At 40.0% G+C, this 19,870-nt stretch overlaps 1 protein-coding gene across 1 annotated transcript in view; it reads left to right on the top strand.

Moving 5' to 3' along the window:
* ABCB7 (ATP binding cassette subfamily B member 7) overlaps window positions 1–19,870 on the top strand; it is a 96,134-nt gene that overhangs the window by 57,998 nt on the left and 18,266 nt on the right. The window contains exons 6-12 of the mRNA XM_018562070.1: window positions 1,947–2,215; window positions 8,027–8,115; window positions 10,065–10,152; window positions 13,323–13,497; window positions 13,630–13,787; window positions 15,268–15,431; window positions 18,671–18,800. Of these exons, the coding sequence (XP_018417572.1) occupies window positions 1,947–2,215; window positions 8,027–8,115; window positions 10,065–10,152; window positions 13,323–13,497; window positions 13,630–13,787; window positions 15,268–15,431; window positions 18,671–18,800 (1,073 nt within the window). The remainder of the gene's footprint in view (window positions 1–1,946; window positions 2,216–8,026; window positions 8,116–10,064; window positions 10,153–13,322; window positions 13,498–13,629; window positions 13,788–15,267; window positions 15,432–18,670; window positions 18,801–19,870) is intronic.

Raw genomic sequence — 19,870 nt, 5'->3', positions numbered from 1 at the left:
CCCAGGGATCTTATCTTCTTGCAGTGGTGCTTACCACTAGGGAAACATTCTCATTCTTGGCAGTGTTGTCCTGCTACCCTTTTTGGTATCTGCAGGTGGGTAATCTTTTCTCGTGGAGTACACTTTGACCAGAACAAGGTACGTATGGTGCTTCAGTGTACTATAAAAGGACATCCAGGCACTTAAGCCAGTGTTGTGTGTCAAGACTGAGGCTGCTTTTGGAACTTCAGTAGTAGCTGCTGAGCATTTTTTGATTATCTGTCAACAAAAACAACCACAAAGGAGAAGTAAACATAAAATGACCATTTAACAGGTGGATCAAGAGAATATAGCCTTACTGAGCACACATCTATTAATACATACAGTGTATTTAGGCCTTTTCATTCCACTGTTTTCTAAGTGCTCAGTTGCCTGTTTGATCTTCAAATCTGCTTCCCTGTCCCAGTTGAGCTCCCTGGATCTTAGGCCAAGACTGCATGCTAGACCTCAGTTTTTCTACAAGTTGGGAATAAATCTCACCCTTTTCAAACACTAAGCACTGCTAGGCACAGTGATCAATTTGAAGACTAACAAAAGTTCTTTCAGACAAGACAGAATGCTACACTTTGGTGTTATTGACATTAAGCAATCCTTAGGGCAAGTCAGATTATTTTTAAGCAGCGTGCATCATTTTTCAAATGGGAAAACAACCCACTATGTAATGACTGTTCAGCTTTAGTCCTTGATGCAGACATTTTGGAATATACATGATCATTTTCTAAATAAATCAAACCCTTTGATAACCTAAATTAGTCAAAGACTTAGTGCAGTACTACATTTTTTTTTAGTGTTGCACTATTTGATTGATTGCATTATTGGTGGTTGTGCAATAAATTGGAATGCTGACTTGATAGGTTAGGGATTTTAAGTAGTTTTCAGCGCTGAAGTTGGTAGATATGAAATCCTATGCTATTCTAACTTATATTTGCCAGTAACAGCAACTTTAAGCCATGATAGAACCTTCTGCAACCTTTACTAGGTTAGCCTGACCAGTCATAGTCCAGTCCAGCAAGCATATTTATGTACTTTGTACTAATGCAAGCATACAAGATAACCGGTGTTTACTACATTTTAGCCATTTGCCACTCTCATCAGCAGAGTACCATTAGAACACAAGCATTTTGTTTTTTGTTTGTCATTTTTGTAACATCTTCCTCCCAGCTATATTTATAACTTCTAACGGATACCATCTCGCTTATGCCTATCCAGTGTACACACTGAGGTGTTTTGCTCTTTGATCAGAAAAAGATTGATGTACGACCTCTGCTCTCGTTCCTCTGGTCTCCTGTGTGCCCTTTCGCTTTTTATATCTTTCTGGACATCTTTAACTTCAGTAATGAGAATTTTATTTATCTCGGCTCCCAAACAAGCCACAATATTTGTTCAACTTCATTAGTGTAGTTTTCATGCATCCAATCTTTTGAGATCAGTGTACACTAATTGGATGTATCTTAAAATGCTAATCCAGTAGAGGGATAACCATGAAAATAGGGAGAACAGATGTAAACTTACGGAATTTGAAAAAAAATTGAAAAGGGAAATGAGTATAGCACTGCTCAGGGACGTCTCTCAGCACCCAATAGGATTGTGTCTTTCACTTGTGCACTGTGATAAAGAAGCAGTTGCTTTCAGTATCGGAGATGTATCTTTATGCATTACAAATTATACTGTCCGCATGTATTTCCTAATGTGTCCTTATAGAAATAGGACAGAATATGTATAAGTAAACATTTTCCTTAACAGTTTGTTGTGATGCTTTTATTAGACCTTACTCTACATATTCCTAAAAAAAACATTGGTTTTCTTAGAACGTATGCATACCTACATCTTGGTTACATCTCAAAAGCTGCATGTTTATCAAAAGTGTATTTTTCTCATGTCTTATTTTTATAATCTTTTCCACTTAGATGGTGCAGCCAGAGCCAGCTCAGCTCTCTTCAATGAAATGAGGAATGCCGTATTTGGGAAGGTGGCACAGAGTTCTATCAGGAGGATTGCCAAAAATGTATTTTTACATCTACATAATCTGGACCTGGGCTTCCATCTAAGTAGACAGACTGGAGCGCTGTCTAAAGCTATTGATCGGGGTACAAGAGGCATCAGCTTTGTGCTCAGTGCCCTGGTGTTTAATCTGGGGCCCACAATGTTTGAAGTTTTCCTCGTTAGCAGCATATTGGTATGTTCTACCTTTAAACTTTTTTTTTATCTTTTAGATATAAGATGAGGAACCGCAGAGTCTTTAGGTACAGAGGTCTCATGTAGATAGGGTTTTATGTTCTCTGCACACATTCCTTCCCGCATGTAAGAGAATAAACTGTGGCTCTTTTATATATTGTGCCCATGTGAGCATAATGGACTTGGAATGAAGTAACGAATGTAAGAATCTCCTGTCCTGATTTTTGTTCCATGACATGATGTGCACATAAATATAGTTCACACCCTGCACAAATAGTTAATTTTTAGTGCTGCACTAAAACATGAAAGTAAAAATACTAGAGTGCTTGCAGCTCATTAATATTTAATTTGAGCAAACGGTAGATAAGCGCAGTAGCTTTTTACCCAATAGTGCATGTACTGCTTGCCTGGATGTTTCACAAAATTTGGGCAACCCAATTACCATTTTAGAATTTAGGTTTGCACAGCATTACATTCATACGATTTGAGCTCTTGATGAAAGATTGCTTTTTTTTTTTTTTTAGCAGAATTAAAATTGGAAACAAAAAAGATAGAAAATCAATAGACTGTACATGATTAGCTAGCATTCAAGTGAAAGATAATTTATAAACATGTTTTGGGCCACTTTATAAAGTGTTTTGGTAAACTTGATGCTCTAAACAGCCTGTTTATTAAGCAGATAGACCTCTTTTAATTTTATCCTTTACAATGTCCCCTAGAGACAGCATACAAAATAGTGAAGTTTTAGTTTGTATTTGTCCAAAAACTGTGAATTCACTACCCACACCCAGGTTTCTTGTGTTCTGTTTTTAACTAACCTTTTTACAAAGAACAAAAAAGTGGTGCTTTTTATGGGTTACCCAAACTTGGTCTCCAACCACACCCAAATGTTACTATCTTTTATAAATTATTTTAAAGGATGTGCTTCAAGGGGAACTAAACCCTCCTACCTTCCAAGTAAGGCCCCATCTTAGCCTCTATTTACATCTGCAGTTGCCAAGGTGTTGCACATGTGACCAACAATGACAGAAGTCATTTGAAGGCTTGAAAGACTGGTTGAGAACTGACCTAAGCATACTGGCCACTGTGACACCTGTCACCAGAGGCATGCCTTGAATGAAGCATACCTTGCACTAGTAGGGAGAATATAAATTAAAACCACATTGATATGTTTAAGGGTTTAATATAATTTATTGAACATTTCTAACTTGAGCTTTTGTTTTGGAAAACAGTTAATTTGGTGGGTTTAATTCTCTTTAACCTCTAATTTAATTCTCTTTCATACCCTAATTAAATGCCTCATTTTGCAAATATGTCTCCTTAACAAGAAAAGGAGTACCTGGGTGTGGTACAGGACTAGGCTCACATAACCCATATAACACATCACTTTAATTGTGGGAATACTTAAATAATACATGTTTTGCCAATGTTTTTGTTTGTTTTATGTTTAACATGTTGGCTGTTTTTTTTTTTTTTTTTTACTGTTTTAAACTCATGCCAGGGAGATTAGCTATCATTACACTTCCAGCACTCTGACAGGAGAATTGTGGCTCTCCTACACACAAACTGTACTGTACGCCCCTCCTCTTGTCCATTCATTGAATTCTTTCTATTCTGTGAACCCATTCACAAAATGGAGGGAGCAGCCATCCTAAATAATCTGCCCCCACTGCTCCACAAGTGCAGGCCACTGCTATCCCAAGGGCCGAGCCACAAAGCTGTTCAGCGTGGGCCTTTTTAAAAAAAATATCTGCTGCTGACAGCACTGCTGTGGTCTGCAGGCTCTGCAGCATATCAACCACAGTAAAGGTACCAGCTATTTGGGCATCACATGCATGAGGCAACAGATGACTCCTGCACCACAGAGCTCAGTGGGAGCAGCACTTTAAGAGACAAGTTGGCAGCAAAAGATCCACACTCCTTATTCCTCATGTTTCTTGTTACCCACCCTTTCCCCTCCACAAGATTCTCCTGCTGCATCCATCTGTGGGTTCTAGAGATGGAGGGAAGTCTCACAAGGGGTTTCATAGGTCCATGTTGAATAGGTTCAAGCAGACTTGAACCTGTAAATAATTATTTTGCACCCACCCTGCTGTCTCCAGCTGCATTCTACCCAGTGTAGGTTTCTCTTTCACAGCTGCTAAAGTAGAAGAAAAAAATGGCCCAAAATCACTCCCATGCCCAGCATCTTAATTCCAGCTTAGCAAAACTGCCAAGCAGCTGCTTCCATTCCAGCTTTAGAAATCACCTCTTTCTAGGAGTTTATGGCCTGTAAGTGGCAGGTACCCAGCTGTCATTATTTTGCCCAGAAAGTCACCCCTGTCCTCCACCAGCATGTGCAATGTGTCTGTGTAGCTAGATCACTCTGTCAATGGCAGAGTACACATGGCCAGGGACACATGATCCAGCAAGCATTGGCAAGGGCAAACACTGGGTCAATTTTTCCTTTAGCTGGGAAGTACACAAGACAGGACACACCGGTGGGGCTGGTGGTGATGCTACGCATCTTGTCCATTGGTGACCGCACAGTCACCTGTACCCCTCCTCCTCACTGGTTTCATACTCTGACTCCTTGGAACCAGTAGGTTCCCCCCTAGTGCCCTGGGACATTTGCAACATCCCAGTCTAAATTCTGTTCTACAGCTTGTATGTGACAAGAGCCACATGGGGCCTGAGCTTCTGACAGCTCACCAAACCCAGGTGCCTGACCCCATGCCATCTTCTGCCAGGCAAGGTCACCTGTGACAACAGCACAAACCTGCTGCAAGAGAACATTTACACGTATTCCTTGCCTGGCACATGTCCTTAGCCTGGTGGTTCAGATGTTCCTTTTTGGAGGTCCTTTGTCAGACTAGAAAGGTTTGTGCCACTTTAGTAGGTCATATCTGGCCAATGTTTACCTTGCAGCAATGCAGAGCCAACACAAGCTGCCAGCCAACTGTCTCATCTGTGATACCCCCACATGCTGGAACTCCGCATTGGACATGCTGCAGAGGTAGCAGCAGCATGCCATGAATGAATACCTATGTATGTGATTTATGGATCAAGGATAGGCCCTAAATAGGTGGGGTTATTTTCACCATCTTAGTGGCTTGCAGCATTTTGACACCTTTATTGATATAATCCCTCTCGTGTTCCCCCAGGAGCATACACTCTGTGGCCTGATAGACCAGGCACTGGAGGCACAGCAGCAGGAGGAAGAGGTGGGCTTGCAGGATGCTTTGTCTACTGCCTCTATCCCTGTGAGTCAGAGGCAACAGGAGGCAGAGGGGGAATACAAGAAAGCTTGGTGTGCTGGCAGTGAGGAGGAGAGATGGGGCAGACTTTTCAATGTGGAAGTTTCCCGCCAAACCCTGGGATCTGTATGTGGATTGAGTAAGATTGTTGAGGACAGTGCTACCCTCCCTGATTCCAAGGACTTGGGTTCTCTTATTGGATCCAATCTACTGCCACCATATTGGAATCTAATCTACTGCCACCATCGCAGAGAGTGCCCAAAATAAAGCAGTTGAAGGAGGTGCTGCATAGGAACCTGTTTCCCACATTTCCTAATAATGGCAGGATCCCCTCTGAAGGTTTTATAGCCCAAACAACCTAAAAAATCCTTTCTTTTCATGTTGAAATGAATCAGATTGGGGTGCTTCTAGTATATTTAATTAAATCTAAATGCACATCCAAAATATGTGATGGAGCAATATGGTGTTGCTGGTCCTGTCTTTGAAAATCATATTGTTCTGTAGCACCGCATAGACCTTAAAGGCATCTCCCATACATTTAAAATGTAAAGCATTGTATTTTTCCCCATGTCACCTTTTGAAGTCGCAGTAAAAGGACCCTCTCCAAACCGTACATTTTTTTTTTTTCCTTCCAACAACAACAAAAAGATGGCTATACAATTACAACCATGTCAGAGGATGATTACAGGACATAATACAAAGAAAACAGATGAAATACCTGCTTTGTAGAGCTGTTTTAATGCGCCATTGAGGGTTTGACTGTTAAATGTGATGTTTTAATCATTAGTAAGTTGTCAGACACCAATAGCTGGAAAGAACACTGGCTGTGCAGGGTATAGTAAACCAAGCAATGAGTGGAGAAACAGAACAAATGGATTACAGGTAGAGAGAAGAGAAAGTGGAAGTAAAAGAGGAAACGGAGGATTCAGGGAATAGAGAAAAAAAATGGCAATTTTTGTTTAACTGTCCCCATAACAGTACCCAGCGCCCTCCTGGCCTTTTTTAACAACTTGCTGACCAGGGTGTTAAACCCCCTTTACTGTCCAGGATATTTTCCAGTATTCAGCGCTGCGGTACTTTGACATTTATTCCATCATGCAACGCTGTACTGGAATTAATTTTATACCATTATTTGGGAACAGATAGAGCTGTCACCCCACTGGGGTTTTTTATTTTTTACTATGTAAAGAATACAGTTCTGAAAATTTTGAAAAAAACACTGTTTTCCCTACGTTATATTATGAAACATTCATTATTATCCAATTTTTTTGTAAAATATAAAAGGCTGGGTCAGGTTGGATAAATAGGCACCAAACATGTCAAGCTTTAAAATTGTGTACGCCCGCAAAATCGCAAAAAACTAGCCATGCCTAAAGTTGGCCATAGCCGACACTTTAAAAGCTTTTACTGCTCATCAGTTTAGTGTTATCAGTGACTAATGGCCCTAAAATTATTGCTCACACTACCACGTTCACGGCGATGTGTAACGTGTGTGGCATAATCGTTGTTTTCGCACGTAGGCTCACCCGACGCATATTTATCATTTATATGTACGTGCATGCGGGGGACTTGCATTTTTTGGGTGTTTATTATTTTAACTTTTTTTTTATATACTTTATTGCTTTCACATAGGTGCCTAACAAGCCTCCTATGTAATATGCTCCCAATATACAATGACAGGTCCTCTTTATGGCGTCTCTATGACCCCTATTGTTACCTTTTGGACCCCTACATCAGCTTCTTCTCTGGCTATAACAGCCAGAGAAATGACATTGCTGGGGGTAGGGAAGTGCGGAAGCAGAGGGGGGGAAGCTTTTTAATGTCATACAAGCAATCGGCCGGCTGTAGAATCCAAGCGGCATTTTGCTTGCGCATGCCCACGAGCAGAAACAAATTACGTACAGGCACGTCCACCTGCTGGGAAGAGTCTGCCGCCCACCCGTGTTTTCACAATGGGCGGACGGCAAGTGGTTAACAATGGTTTGCCTGTAGGCCCTAAAAATGGGCAGAACTTATTCCGTTTTGTTCACCCTAGATGGGGTTTGCTGCTAAGTTTGGGTTTTGTGGATTTCAAGCAGAACTAAAAAAAAAAGTTTTGGCTTTACACACATATTAGCATTTGTGTTTAGGTGCTGCTCACAATGTTGTCACACTTGGAGAGAGCAGTTGTACTGTTTTTGACATATTTATCTGCTGCTCCGGGCCATGAATCTGTTTTGGGGTTTTATTTGGTGGAGGAATAGCATTTGTGCTTTAAAAGTAACAGTTGTTTAAATACTGTAAGTTGAGAATTCTTTCTATTTCAGCTAATGTTATATTTATATTTTTGCTAACAAGAAATACAATAGCTGTCACGATAAATGATCCAAACCTGTGTCTGTGTGACCTTGGGACATCTCTCTGGTGGGCTGCATTGAAAATAGTAGGCCCTTTTTATACAGCCAAGGCCATAAAAACCTTGCATATTGTGTGACTGCTATAAACACAAGTCTTCAAGTGTTGCAGGTAATTTTTGTTTTTTGGTTGTTTTTTTATTTAAATTTTGACAAATATCTTGCTTTTTCCTGTGTATGCAGTATTACAAATGTGGAGCCTCGTTTGCACTTGTAACAATGGGGACCCTTGGAGCTTATACAGCATTCACCATCGGAATCACACAGTGGAGGTAATTGGACACTTAATTGCCTTTTAATTGTGCTGCTGAAATGTGCTGTCCAGCCAATAAACAAGATTATTGAGGAGTATTGTATTACCTTTTAATTCATAGAGTGGCAAGAAAAAGTATGTGAACCCCTTGGAATTACCTGGTTTTCTGCAGTAATTTGCCATAAAATGTGATCTGATCCTTACGGCTGATTCCAGGTTTTTCTTAGCCCTTTCACAGTGATCTGTCCTGGGATTTGAAATTTGGAACTGATATTTGAGGATTGTGTTTCTCTGATAAGTTCATTACCATACAATGGACAAGCCACCTCAGATCCCTCAACCATCACAGCCCCTCCTAACATTTCAAAGGAAGAGAAGCATGAGGAGATTTTAACCCTTAAAAACCCAACCACAGTAAAAGCAATTTAAACTGCAAGAAGTATTTTTTTTTTTTTTTTTTTAGCTTATGCTATGTCATTGGGAACATGTAACAAATATAAAATAGGTGTTATCCCAATTTGGCTGCAAAAGTGGCAATACACTTTAAGCTGATAACTCACACAATTTTAATTTTGCGTTTCATTATTGAACACATCCATTAAACATTCACCGTGTTGGAGGAAAAAGTAAGTGAACCCTTGGAGTTAATAGCTGGTTGGACCTCTTTTGGCAGCAATGACTTCAAGCAAGCACTTTCGGTAGCTTTGGATCAGACCTGCACAATGTTCAGGAGGAATTTTTGACCATTCCTTTTTACAAAATTGCTTCCCATACTTTTTCTTGCAACTGTATATTGAAGGGAGATGTTGGCAGGCATACATACTGTATCTATCACACTGCCCTCTACCTGGCTTTCATATGTTATGATTTTATATTAAGTCATTAAAAAAAAATTGTAGACACAAATTTGCACACGAAAAAAAAATTGTAGACACAAATTTGCCGCTATATGGTTCAGTGCTCATAATTTAAGTGCAACTGCAGCCAAAACATTTGATAGAGTGGGGAGGGATTAGATATACTGTCTGTGTCCCTGTATGGGGGGGTTCACCCTTTCTATTTGTTGTGGTGACATCTGGTAACCATGCTGACTACCAGGGATTTCCCTCACTTTGGAAGAGTTTCCTCTCACTTCCTGTTGTGGCAATCCATCAGGAAGTGAAGGGAAATCTCTGCAATTGGACACAGATGGCAGGAATTGCTGATGGGGTTAAAACCCTCCCTTACTCTATCCAAAACTAAAAAAGAGTTTTGACTTCAGTTCTACTTTTAATGTAAATATAATCATTTCATAATACTATGTAGTCTTGATTCGAGTGAGATGTCACCACTAGTTGACCACGGTCCTCATTTTGCAAACATATTAAAGTGAAAATGAGACATCAGACAGCAAATAAACAATTTAGATACATGTATGGGAACTGTTTTACTTATCAAAGGATTTGTAATTGTGTTCAGCTTGTGGGTTACACAAATTTGATATTGTACAGACCTAGTCAGACATACCCACTCCCTACCTCTGCAATTCAAATCTATGTAGGGATACTGGTGATGAGTGGAGATAACGGAGTACTCTAAGGCGTTTTCCAGACACAAATCATAACATGCCTAGGTGTGAGAATTTAATTGGGACTGTAAAGAAAATATGTTCTTATAGAAATAAAGGCGTTGTCAAACCACGCACAGGAACACATCAAAAACGCACTGCACCACATTTGCAGATCTGGTCCAGACATGGTGTGAACTAGCCCTCAGTCAGAACTTCTAACCTGCATAATTGTTCCAATCAGTTCCTTATAAAGTATTAAAGGAACTGGGTTAGCATGAGAAGACCAATAACTAGTTGCAATGGCAGCCTCCATATTTTCTCTGTAAAGGTTTCGTGTGAAATTCTCATTCATCCTCACCACTACTTTTATGTCCATAAATTGCATTACTGATGTGCTGTTTTGCCTAATACATTAATAGGACGAAGTTCAGAATAGAAATGAATAAGGCTGATAATGAAGCTGGAAATGCTGCTATTGATTCCCTTCTAAATTATGAAACTGTTAAGGTAAGAAATAATAGTAGTAATACTAATACTTTCTTTTTGGTTTTATGTCACGCTCATTAAATACAGTTGAAGGTTTACAGATCGTGGGTTGCCTCCCTGTGGGAACCTTGTTAACACCTCTCCCCCTAAGATAAATGCATTTAGAAAAAGTAGAAAGTAATAGGGTTTCTGGAGGGGTGTAGTTAACCATCCAAGAGAGATTTACTAAAAAAATATATCAAATTTTATTGAGGTATACCTAGTATAAGGTTAAAAATCGATACACTTCATGTATCTTACAGAACCCTGCATGGGATTTGTTTGTATAAATATATAATCACTAATTTAGTACATATATACTGATATAATCCAAATATTCAAAAATAACATGATCCAAATATTCAAAAATAACATGATAACGATCGCAAAATTTACAGCAATATAATTTGCCCATATGGTGGCTTAACTTAATAGGTTGAGATCTAACAGTAGGTCTAGATCTAACAGTAAAGAAAATTATTTGTTTAGACATACATTGAGTTGAGATCACAGGCATCTATGAGTAGGCAATGTCAGGTTTGTATATATGGTCCGTTTTAAACAGATTGTTATATACGATCAGTCTCCATGGGTCTGGTCATTAAGTACTCACCGTGCAGGGTTAGTTTGCGAGGTAAGGGAGACACCTGGAGGATCGAGAAAGCGGAATATGGATTGCCCCACCGCCACATCCAAGATCTCCCTTTATGTCACGCCTGGGACCTCAGGGCTATATAAGGAGAGATGACATCCAGTCGTTCAGCCAGCTCCACTGAGATGCTTTATGAAAAATGAAGTATGTTGGGAGAAGGCCCGGCTGGGTGTTAATGTGATCCTATTGAATCTCCCTGTTGGATAGAAGGAGTAGGGCGTGTATGTAATGGTTGTCATCAATTATCCTGCCTCACTCCTAGTCTGGGTCCTATCACCTGAGTCTAGCCCAGGTGTCCAGTGTGTGTATATTAGATTTGTTTTGGTTAGTCCTACAGGCCAGCTCCTGGGTTGTGTGAGATCACCACTGAGTGTGAGTGATGTGTGTCTACATTGGCATTCTGTGTGTGTGTATATATACGTAGTTTCTATATGAAACAGAGTTTCTGTACAGAAAAATGAGGAAAGAAGAAGAAAAGAAAGATTGAAAAAACAAAAAGCAACCCAAACCAAAAAGCAGAAAACAAAAAGGAGAAATGGAGATGGAGAAGATCCATTGTGATATGAAATATATGTGTATATATGTGCTTTGTGGTATCTCAATCGTTAAATTCTTCTATCCTCATAACAATGCATCTTCCAACATATGTATATATATCTCACAAGGTGTGCATGCATCGATATAGTGATTTGATTGTATTAAAGTGATTGGATAATTGTGTCCTTAGTGTGTATCCTTTCTGTGCTCATTTTGGTGAGTGGAAGCTAAGAGAAACTTGCATAATCTATTACCCATCTCCACTTAGTTAGTTGTACCCTTAGTGGGCGTGCTCTCTTAGTATTATATCCCAATTATGAAGCTACATTGACCTCTGCCCCCATAATTCCCATGGTCAACAATGTGGGCATGACCCAGTGTCCATTTGGGTCCTTCCCATAATCGTGATTATATATATATAGAGATATGGCTTTCCTACCTGGTGGTGTAAGTCTAGCAGCATGCCTCCATGGTGATCTCCGCTGGAGTGGTCCCATGCCATCCCTTCTTTTATATACCCTTCACCGCCGGCTCGGAAAGACCAGACCTCCAAGTTCCGGTCACCGAGAGGCGGTGTAGACTCCTCAAGGCGCATGCGCGATACTACGGCGCAGGCCAAAATACAGTGTTTACTTTGCTGTCACGTACAGTGATAATTGTGGCTAATTTTCTGTCTGTACCTAGAGACACTATCAATTTGCTCATTCAGGGCAAAGTAGTCTTGTAAATCCACACCCGTCCCTTTGATACTCCCCTCCAGCGATCCCCACCACTCCTTCCTGCAACTTGGCCAACACCAAAATTCCTGGTGTAGGCTGAAGTTGAGGCGTAAAGGGAGCAGTGTGTCACCCTTCCTGACATTAAAGCCTAGAGGGGAGCAGTGTACTTACTCCTGCTGCTAGACCACTGCACTCCTCATGCCTCATGGGATGAGTTCACATACTCCCCATTACCCATAAGCACCAGGCAAGCAAGAATCTGAAAGTTAGTTCAACAGTTGCTTTTAAGTTAGTACACAATTTGAGGTATTACTGTAAAATTAACTAAAAATTTACTAATAGCTTTAATTAAATGGTAAATATCTTGCTACCTTCTCAGTAATGTTCTAAATTCCAGTACGGCTGAACCCCAAACGTGTTACTCGTGTAAATCACATGTGCAGTTTACATACACATACAGTATACACAATGTATGATTGTACCTTTTATATAAAAGGTGTCTATGGATTAGTAGCTGCGACTGTAAGCACTGCAAAAGGGAAAGTAATGGACAAAGAGCAAACCACCTAGAAACATGGGGAGTAGCAAGCTCACCTGAAATCTGTATGATTAATTACACCTTTTGTTTTATTCAGCTGCAAAACAAACAAACAAAAACCATTGCATTGTGCTCATGTACTGCTTGCCCAGTGCCATCCTAGTTGTGGTACTTACCTGGCTGCTAAATGTAAGGAACTGTGTAATGCTGAAAATACTCATAGTACTGCCTTTGGGAGCATCTGCTTTCTGTGCCTGACTAGTGGCTTCTAACTATGATGAATGGTCTCACCACTGGTGGGGTGAAGGAGGAAGTTGCCCATGCTCTCAAAGATGTGGTCATTAGACCACCCAGGATTTTGGGACACTTGTGGTTTTCTACATGGTGATGTGTCTTGCTACCATTTTTTAAACGCTGTTTTCTTTTTCTCTTTTAAAATAACTATAGGGTCCCGTTAGAATTGCTAATAGATGGTTCACTCTATGACCATATCCACTGTCTGTGCTGTTTGATACTTCTTTATTGTTAAGCAACAATATATAAGCATTGAGAGTAGCTTTCATGCCAGGTATGCTTAACTTTTCCATTAGTTAGATAAATAACATATGAGCTGTGAGAAATTGACACTTCAAATCTGAACATTAGCAGAGGGCCTTATTGACCTGTTTTAATTTACTATGTTGTGTTTTGTTTTCTTTTGTGACAGTACTTTAACAATGAGAAATATGAAGCAGAAAGGTACGATGGCTTTTTGAAGATCTATGAAAATTCTTCTCTGAAGACTACCTCAACACTGGCCTTGCTGAACTTTGGCCAAAGTGTAATATTTAGTGTGGGCCTGACCACTATTATGGTTCTTGCAAGCAAAGGAATCCTTGCAGGTTGGATAAGACTGGATTTGTATTTGTCTCACACACGCACACACTCTTTTTGTCTATAAAGAAAGTAGAAAATATAATATGGTGGTGTGTAAAAACCATGTATTTATGCATAATGTCATTTGCTCTCTTCAGGAAATCTAACTATTGGAGACCTGGTTATGGTAAACGGGCTTCTGTTCCAGCTTTCAATGCCCTTGAACTTCTTAGGAACAGTCTACAGAGAGACCAGACAAGCTCTAATTGATATGAACACACTCTTCACTCTTCTGAGTATAGACACAAAAATTAAGGTAGTTCTTCTTAGGTTTCATTTGTCTAAGGCCCCATTAACACCAGGACGACAACGTTTCATCACTGTTTTCGCACTTTTTTTTTAGTGTGTTTTTGCACGTTGTTTCATATTACAGGTGTTTTCTGTTCATACAGGTGAAACTCGAATAATTAGAATATCGTGCAAAAGTAATTGCAGTAAGTGCTTCAAAAGGGGCCCAAACCAAGTACTGAGTACATATGCATGCTTGTACTTTTCAGAGGTCCGATATTGTTCTATGTACAATCCTTGTTTTATTGATTGCATGTAATAATCTACTTTTTTGAGGTGGTGGATTTGGGGTTCTTGGGGTTTTCCTGAGCTGTAAGCCATAATCATCACAATTATGACAAATCACGGCTTGAATTATCTTGCTTTGCATGTAATGAGTCTATCTCATATATTAGTTTCACCTTTTAAGTTGCATTAGTGAAATAAATTAACTTTGCACGATATTCTAATTATCGAGTTTCACCTGTATGTCACCTTGTTTTTGAAGCTCGTTTTCAGTTTTCCAATGAGAAGCAGGCTCAGCTGCTTAAATGTGCATAAAAAACGCACGGAATTGTGGAAAAAAACAGCGCTGATCAGCATCTTTCCATTGAAGTCTATGGAACAAAACAAGCTGATCAGCGAGACAAAAGAAGCTCAGGGCCTATTTCAAGTGACGGGCATATTTGCACTTGCAATTCCGCGTGTTTGTGTGCACTACCCCATATGAAAGTATGGGATTTTATTTGCATGCATTTCAGTGTGGAAAAATCCGCCCTGGTGTGAACGGGGTGCTAATGAGGAGTTGGTTTGCATGTGTTATATTGGTAGATTATATTTTGCTGACTGAATGTACATGTCATGTGCACAACATGCTTCTGCTAATTTCTATAAGATTTTCCGACATGCTTGAAATGGGAAATGTGTTTTTTGTCTTCGCAAACAAAACTATTAAAATTGTCAAAGTTTGTGTAAAGTCACATTGAAAGTATTACAAATCTACAACACAATAAAACATTGCAGGTGTAGAGTCTTATCTTAAATTCAGTATGTTAACTGATGGCCATTGACTACAAACATTATAGTAAGGTTGCATCTTATTCCTATAATTTTGACAAAGTTCCGATTTAACAGCTACAGGTAAACACACCATGTACATTACAGAAACTGATCTTATGTAGAACCAGAATATTTCTCACAGCCCAGTAGTTCTGCTTATTATTTTACATGTACATTTTTCTTAACACTTATTAACAATGTACAGCTACTATTACTGCAACGTCTGTTACCATATTTGGCTATTGCAAATAAGATTTTTTAGGAGGCGGAACCAATATAGGGATCAAAAAGTTGCTTTCATTGAAAGATACAAAGAGAGGTGGTGTTTGAAAACAATAATGTTTGTAAATGATGAAATGTATAAATTTGAAAAAATACATTCAAATCCATCTTCTTTCTGCTGTTCTTAGAATAAAGACTTGGCTCCCACACTAGCGGTCACTCCTCAGACTGCAACTATTACCTTTGATGATGTCTACTTTGAATATTTGGAGGGACAGAAAGTCCTAAATGGTGTGTCTTTTGAAGTTCCTGCTGGAAAGAAAATCGCAATTGTTGGTGGCAGTGGCTCCGGGTGAGAAACTGACATTTGTGTTGGATCTTCAGATTTGGAGGGCTTTCTTTTAAATAGCTTACTAGTCTTTATCTAATATTCTTTAAATCTGAAACAAAGTTAACAAAAGAAAACTGAGGGCAAACCCTCAGCAGTAGGGAAAGGTTAATTTTATATAGATGTATCCTTTTGTTTCTTAATTAGTCGCTTGTTGTTATAAACCCCACCCAAAAAAAATCTTATAAGAATGCCCCTGAACCCCTCGTGACAGGAGACGTACAGTGCCCAAATGACTGGACGTACAGCGTATTTAGGGCTGAGAACAGCGGTTACCGTTCATTAATGGATGCCTCACTAACGAGGCATCTATTAATGAAAGATATAAGCATTTTCAGACACCCGATTGCTTTTAGTGATCGGGTGTCTAACAGTTAGAGGAGTGCGGTGTTAACCGCACTTACTATCACTGTTAGGCAGCCGTACACATCCGGATTAGCAAATCCCGATGTGTACCAGCATTTTTCTGAATGTTTCAGCATAGAAGCATTCAGCAAAAGCTGCCTGTTTCAGGCTTCTGATAGTTGTGGCAACCAGCCACAATGATCAGAATTCTTTAGTGACATCTGACACTAACATGCTGCAGTACATGTCAAGGTCAGTGTCACTAAGGTTATTATTGGCTGTCCCTGAGTTTGGGGCAGCCCAATAATAACCAAAAATGAATTTAAATGATCAAGCAGTCATAGGGACATCCATTCACAATGACTGCTTGATATATTTGACAAGCCAGTACAAACACTGGCTTGTCATGTCTCCCCCCTTCTCTCCCTGTTAGTTATTTAAAGTTAAAATGTGTGAAAAAATAAAACAAAATGTATAAATATTATATTTTGTACTATACATTCATAAAAAATTAACCCCTCACAGTGAAAATCTGCAGCTGAGCTGCACATTTGGTTTTCACCCTAAGGGGTTAGTTTTTTAATTTAGCCCCCTCATGCCGGCGATGTTCAACGTATGTCGCTGTCACTAAGTGTCACACTTAGTGACAGTGGCATTGTATGCCACCTGTCTCACCTAGTGACCACTATTTGCTTTTAGAGAAAAAAATTAAAATGTTAGCTCTCAGTTTTAGGCTGAGAAGTACAGAAACATTAATGAAATCCTAGGGATGTGAGGTGTTTCCAAATAAAGCACATATAAATGAATTTATTTTAATTATTTATTTTTTTTAGCTGTGCTATTTTTCTAAAAAATAATAATCAAAACTTGGGAAAAAGTGTTTCCTTTATAATTTATTTTGTAAATATTTTATTCGTGCTACATGAGGCGTTGTGCACACATATGTGATATAAATATATAGCCCTATCTGTCCTCTAAAAAACAATGTATAATATGTGTGGGTGCACTTCGTAAGAAAGTATATTACTGCCGTGGAAGAATCACACAGCAAACATGTAAAGAGTGCGTCAGTCAATAACGAACAGAAACGGAAAAAGAGGCTCAGTCATGAACGTGTTAACTGAAATCTCGCAACAAGGCACAACATTCTTGCTTATCCCAAAAAGATGATTTTATTCATAGATCATAACAAAACCCCAACCCACAATTAATAAAACCATAATTAAAAGCCTCCACTCCCAGTAACTGTCTTTCAACCCAACTATATATACATTTCACACAAGTTGTCATTAAGGGCAATGGAAACATATTCCCTTTTACCCTCAGCACACTGTCCGCATACATATTCTTATATTTGCAGTACACTAGACCAGGGCTCAAAATTCCAGGTCCTGAGCTACTAGCCAGGCCTTCGAAGTTACTCGCCACCAGTTGCCCTTCACAACACAAACAAACACACACAGGGCACAACGCACATACAGCCACAGCACAACGCACAGGACATTACACATACAGCCACAGTACAACGCACAGAGCATTACACATACACATTTCATCTGAAATACATTTTTAGTATTCGCACATGTCTAATAATATGCGTGTGAGGGGGGGCGGGGGGCAGTTTTAACTTTTTTTAAATAATTTTATTATTTATTTATGTACTGTTGGGGGGGGGCTACGGGGAAATATTAGGGGTCCAAACAGACTGCTGACATTTCCCTTTTAAAATAGAAAAGAAATTGAGGACACCAAATCCTCAATTTCTATTTTCTACAGCCTCAGCACTCAATGAATGGGAGGCACTCAGTACAGAGGCTTCCCATTCAGTCAGACACTGATAGTAAAATATTTACTATCAATAGTTTCTGAATGGGGAGGAGCCTCTGTACTGAGTGCTACTCCCCATTGGTGAAATCCAGAATGAACAGGCTGTAATGTAAATCACCGCCTGTTCATTCATAAGTGGGGACACATGTCATTTATCATGTCCCCAGTTATTTACAAACACTGGAGTGATCAGACGATCGCTCCAGTGTTTGTCCTTCTCACACGGAGGATCGGTAAATATCAATGATATTTACCCATCCCCCGCTCTGCCGCGCACAGAGCCGCTGTCATCCTGAAACTGACAGGATGACAGCGGCTCCGATCTCCTCGCCGCCTGCCATCCTGACAGCTGCGAGCGCGGCTTCTCTCCCCCTCGGGGCGGCTTCTCTCCTTGCGGCTTCTCTCCCGCTCGGCCATCCTGACAGCAGGCAGCACTCCCTCCTGCGACCCCGGACGGAGGGACGAGGGAGCGCTGTCATCATGTCGGTGAGGAGGAGAGAAGCCACCCCGAGGAGTGCCTGACTCAATGGCTTCATTTCCACTCGCCCCCACGCAATTTTCACTCGCAATTTGCGAGGGGGCGAGTGGAAATTTTGAGCCCTGCACTAGACTACATGATCACATCAAAATCATCCATAATGGCTTAGCCTCTTGATTTCAATGGGGCATTTTGTGTATTTGTAATGCCCTGGGTTGTATAATGTATATTAAAACTATCCGTTTATAGCGTCATCCCTTTGTTTTATTCGGTAATATTCCAAAGACGTTATCTACGATCATGCACTCAAACTGTTAGCACACACACACTGGATTAATCGCCATGCTGATATCTTGTCATTCTTAGTCCACAACCCAATAACAAGACCACTCCTCTCTGAGGTTGTGGATAACGTCGTCTGATTGTTCACATTTTCTTCTGCGTAAACTAATATTTCTGTCCTGACCCTTTTTTCTTTTTTTAATTCTCACAAAGTATAAAACAATGTCAAAATACTTAATTTTTCTGTAAACTCCTGTCATTTGTTTTCAAGCAAAAGCACCTTGATCCGACTGCTCTTCCGGTTTTATGAGCCTCAGAAGGGAAACATATATGTGGCTGGTCAGAACATTCAAGATGTCAGTCTGGAGAGTCTGAGGAAAGCAATTGGCGTTGTTCCCCAGGTATGATTTTAGGCATAAAACTGTACTGAAAATAGTGAAAGACCTAAACTTCCTTACCCTTCAACAAGGAGGCACACATGTATTTGGCTAATCAAGATCGTATTAAGTTATATGGCACCAGTGTACCATTATTCAGAAAATTGAAACGATACCCAGTGAAAAGGTGTCAGTACAAGCACTGGAAATAAAAGGGCAATAACAGTAATTTTAGGGAAAGTCTGCAGACATTATTTAGAAATGTTTTCTCTTACGTTCAAGGACACAGCCGAATCTTCCTTTTACGGAAGGGTAATATACCACTTGCAGGAGTAGGACACTACGCAGACAAAAAAACAACAAAGCACAGCCCTGGGGGTGGCCCCTGCTAGGGGCTCAGCCCCCCACTTGTTAGAAGTAGCTCCGTTTTTTGCCTATTGTCAAGGAATAAGGGCCTAGCTCCCTGCTGGGGATCTTAGTTCTTTTTCTTTTACTTTCTTTTTGTTTATTTTTTCATTGATCTGGATAATATAGATCCTTGTAGTCTACCCAGCTTGGCCTACGAGCACATGCAGATCCTTAGCTACATGTGGATTCGGCGGCAACAGTCCCCTCTTGGATCCAGGGCAGCCTGTGAGTGTTCCTCACAGGGGACGCATATGACCGACTGGGCTGGTTTGTCACAGTGTCCCCCCTGGCTATCTGAGGCGATCTGATGTGAGAGAAGGTACCCTATCCTCTCCCTGGAGTGGCAAGTAGTGCTCTCTTCCCTGCTGGGTTGTTACCAGGAGCAGACACGGGTGCCTCTCCTCATTTAGTGCCCTGTACGCTGGCTAGATCGGTCCCTTTCCCTAGGTCCCCTTCTGCCATGCCTGCAGCTGTGTTTTCAACATAATAGTAGGTTTAAAAAAAAAAAGCATGGTTTATATAGGTAAGTGTGTGTGTATGTGTATATATAAGAGGTGAAACTGAAAATTAAAAAAAATGTCTGGCCGAAACCAAATATGTTTTTTTCCTAACTTTTTCAAAATATTTTAAATATTTTATTTTAGGGCTGAGGAAATTAACGATTAATTCCTCGATTAATCGTTAAA

Source organism: Nanorana parkeri, unplaced genomic scaffold, assembly GCF_000935625.1.
Source record: "Nanorana parkeri isolate BGI_ZX_2015 unplaced genomic scaffold, ASM93562v1 scaffold559, whole genome shotgun sequence".
Classification (NCBI taxonomy): domain Eukaryota; kingdom Metazoa; phylum Chordata; class Amphibia; order Anura; family Dicroglossidae; genus Nanorana; species Nanorana parkeri.
Note: the sequence above shows the minus strand (reverse complement) of the source record. Positions and strands in the feature narration are given on the sequence as shown.